Raw genomic sequence first — 3,468 nt, 5'->3', positions numbered from 1 at the left:
AAAAAAAAAAAAAAAAAAAAAAAAAAAATGTCTGTAACTCCAGTTCCAGGGGATCCATCACCTATGGCAAAACATCAGTTTTTTTTTAAAAAAAAGATCTTTCTTTGAAAGAGGGAATGCTGTAACAAGCTTAGTAGTGAACATAGGTCATATACAAACCTAAAAATCAGATTGTACAATTAAAACTTAATGCAGAAAAACTTAGGTAAATGTACCTCTATATGAAATGTAGAGTGAAAATAATGAGTTTCTATGAATATGCCCCAAAAAAACCCCGTGAAATTTAAAGGAAACTGAAAAAATTAAGTTCAGCTCATACTAGGCTCTCAGTAGAACAACGCATTGTTAATAATTGAAATTTTTTGCCTTAATTTTCTTAGGCTAACAAATTTCTGAAAATGTGTTAATGAGTTGTAAAATATGGAGATGGGTGATCTTTTGCGTAGCATTTATAATCTATATCTGTTACTTACATTGAGTTTTAATTTGATCCTCAAATCAACTTTTGTCTGAGCAGATGTCATTTTTCCTGATCCAAGTGTCTTTTCCACTAGAGTCCAAACTGGTAGAATATAGCCTGCATATTGAGAAGAAATTATTTTCTTTGCCTCAATAGTGAAGATAGCATTTTTGTTTTTAGGTAATTAAATTTGAGTTATTTAAGAATGTAGCAAAAAGGGCTCATGGGCAAATTGCAGCTAGTTGGATTCCTCTGGGTTTGAGCTTCTTTATCTGTAAATTTGGAGGATTGTGGATTAAGGACGTTTCTCCTCTAAAACATGCCTTTTAAAAAAAATAGATGTGCAACCCAGACACAGAAAGACAATTATCACATGTTCTCACTCATAGGTGGGTTTTAAACATAAAGCAAAGAAAGCCAGCCTCCAAACCACAATCCCAGAGAACTTAGACAACAATGAGGACCCTAAGAGAGACAAACATAGATTTAATCTACATTGGAAACAGAAAAAGACAAGATCTCCTGAGTAAACTGGGAGCATGGGGATCTTGGGGGAGGGTTGAAGGGGGAGGGGAGAGACAGAGAGGGGAGCAGAGAAAAATGTAGAGCTTAATAAAAAATCAGTAAAAAAAATAGCTGTACAATATCTATGAAAGGTTTTTCTGCTTTATCTCACAGGTCTGCTAGGACTAGGCAAGAATGAAATATTTATTAAGCATTTTTGTTAACATTGTATTCCATAATTTAAACAGTGCCCTACCAGTTGGATGTGTTGGTTTGGTACTGTTATAATTTAGGTTTACTTCCCTTTCTAAGACCTGGAGACTGTTAAGCCGTCTGGTCTTGTATCTGTGATAGAAATCATGCCCTACCTGGTCTGCCCATGTAGCTTTCTAAAACTTTGTACACACAGAAGATAAAATCCCAAATGTTTAGTCTCTGAGACGCAACTGTGTTTGCGTTTAAGGATGGTGTCTATATCGTAGCCGGAGAGATAACTCTGGTTGAGAGTAGGTTCGTCCCTTGTCCCCCACATGGTCCTTATAAACATCCGTAATTCCAGTTGCAAGAATCCCATTCACACTTCTGCCTTCCCAGGGACCAGGCACACACACAGTGCACAAATGTACGTGTAGGCAAAATACTTATACAGGTAAATATTTAAGAATTTTTTTTTTTTTTTTTAAAGAACGGTATAAATTGGCAGGAGTGCAGAGGGCTAGGGCCAGGAAGATAGACACACATTCTGTGACTAAAGCTCTCTGGCAAAGCTGGCCAGCAGTAAAGGAATAGCTACCAGGGAGCCTTCCAGACCTCAGATGATAGCCAGATCATGTAATTTCCCTTGACATGCCTGTCGCTTGGCTGCCAAGGAGCAGTGGTGAGGCTGTGGGGACCATAGTTTCCAGCTGCAGGCATTTTCCAGCCGTCTTTTCCTCTTGAATTAACCTGACTTTTGTGGACGCATAACTTCTGGATTTGCTGGGAACATCTTATAAAGACCAGAATTTAAAAATGTCTGCAAATTGCACCATATATACGTGACATATGGTATGTATAATGGTGTGTATAGAACACAAATTGTCTAGACATATATAGGATTCGCGATTTTAGGTATAAGATGAAGGTTTTAATTGTTCCCTATGGATAGTGTTATATAGCATTATTTCCACCCATCTCTTCCACTTACCCCATCTCTTTCTTTGAGTGTGTCTAATAAGTATCTACATATTTGCATGCTTTGGAGAGAGTCTTACTTTGAGGATGAGGTGGAAATAATCTCAGATTTTCTAGAAGTACATATGTTTGGGAAAGTATATGCAGTATCGTTTTATTTTTGAAAAAAAAACCTAAAAATGCATTTCATTTAAACCGAAGGAAATGAAACTCTTTTGATCAGTTACGACTGAAAAGTGATTTTAAAGTATCCTTTAATGCGGAAGAGAAGATGCTGCAGAACTATTTTAGGCTATTCAGTGTGGGTTGACCAAGTTTTCATAGTTTTTAAAAATCAGTTACACTTTTTAAAGATGAGCTGTGGAATAGAATCTTAAGAGCTGAATATTGATTCTTGCAGCTAGCTGCGCCCTACCACTTCTTTTAGGGTCTTGCCCCTCTTCCTCCCTTGGCTTACTGAGTTACAGGATTACAGCAGACACTACCAAAACGGGCCATCGTTGTAGTTTTTAATGTAAAATTTAAGAGAAGGTAGCATACATAAGCATATTACTCAGGGAATTTTCAAACAGTGAATACATGATTGTAAGCTGCATCCAGGTCAGTAAAGAGAACACGGATACTCTGAAAGTCCAGATTTTAATAAATGTGTATAAGCCATCTCCCCACCTCATTCTGACCTGCTCCTCCGTCTCCATGTCCCACCCCTCGCTCCCAGTCGAAGGTGTAAGAAATGAAAGCGAGTCCTCAAAGGTAGCAGAGAAGAGGAGGCAAGCAGGTGTAGGAAATGAATGTCTGAACTCTTGGTCCACTGCGTCACTAAACTCCAACGTACGTGTACAGGTAAAGCTCAGAGTCAGACGTTGCTTGAGACCAAACAGTAGGGGTTCTCGATTGGGTGAGGCCTTCCTTCTTCACGGCCACACACTGCCTTTCAGATGTGAGAGTGGGCGTTGCAGAGGAGGTTTTACCTTCGCTGCTTTTGTTAGTGTATTTCCAGGTTGTGTGTCAGGATGCAGAGACAAATCCTGCATCGCTGAACCCTCTGTTTATTTTCCTCCCTCTCTTTATCTTTTCTTCAGTGCTTCGGGCACGGTGTACACTGCGATGGATGTGGCCACAGGACAGGAGGTGAGTATTCACCGCCAACTGTTGGGCTTCTGCAGTGTTTGGTTTTAATGTGGAATTAATCTTACCCTTCCCTCCTTCCCTCCCTGCCCCCTTTTTTCACTTTACTTCCTTTCTTCCTTCCTTTCTTCCTTCCTTCCTTCCTTTTGTTGTTCGTCCCTCCCTCCCTCCCTCCTTCCTTTCTTCCTTCCTCCCTCCCTCCC

At 39.6% G+C, this 3,468-nt stretch overlaps 1 protein-coding gene across 2 annotated transcripts in view; it reads left to right on the top strand.

The window, feature by feature from the left end:
• Pak1 (p21 (RAC1) activated kinase 1) overlaps positions 1–3,468 on the top strand; it is a 53,781-nt gene that overhangs the window by 33,504 nt on the left and 16,809 nt on the right. For both annotated transcript variants that reach the window (XM_013350158.2, XM_005357543.2), the window contains exon 9: positions 3,220–3,268. In XM_013350158.2, coding sequence (XP_013205612.1) covers positions 3,220–3,268 — 49 coding nt within the window. The remainder of the gene's footprint in view (positions 1–3,219; positions 3,269–3,468) is intronic.

This window comes from Microtus ochrogaster, chromosome 22, assembly GCF_000317375.1.
Source record: "Microtus ochrogaster isolate Prairie Vole_2 chromosome 22, MicOch1.0, whole genome shotgun sequence".
In the NCBI taxonomy this organism is placed as follows: domain Eukaryota; kingdom Metazoa; phylum Chordata; class Mammalia; order Rodentia; family Cricetidae; genus Microtus; species Microtus ochrogaster.
The sequence above is the reverse complement of the archived record's forward strand: the minus strand, read 5'-3'. Positions and strand labels throughout refer to the sequence as shown.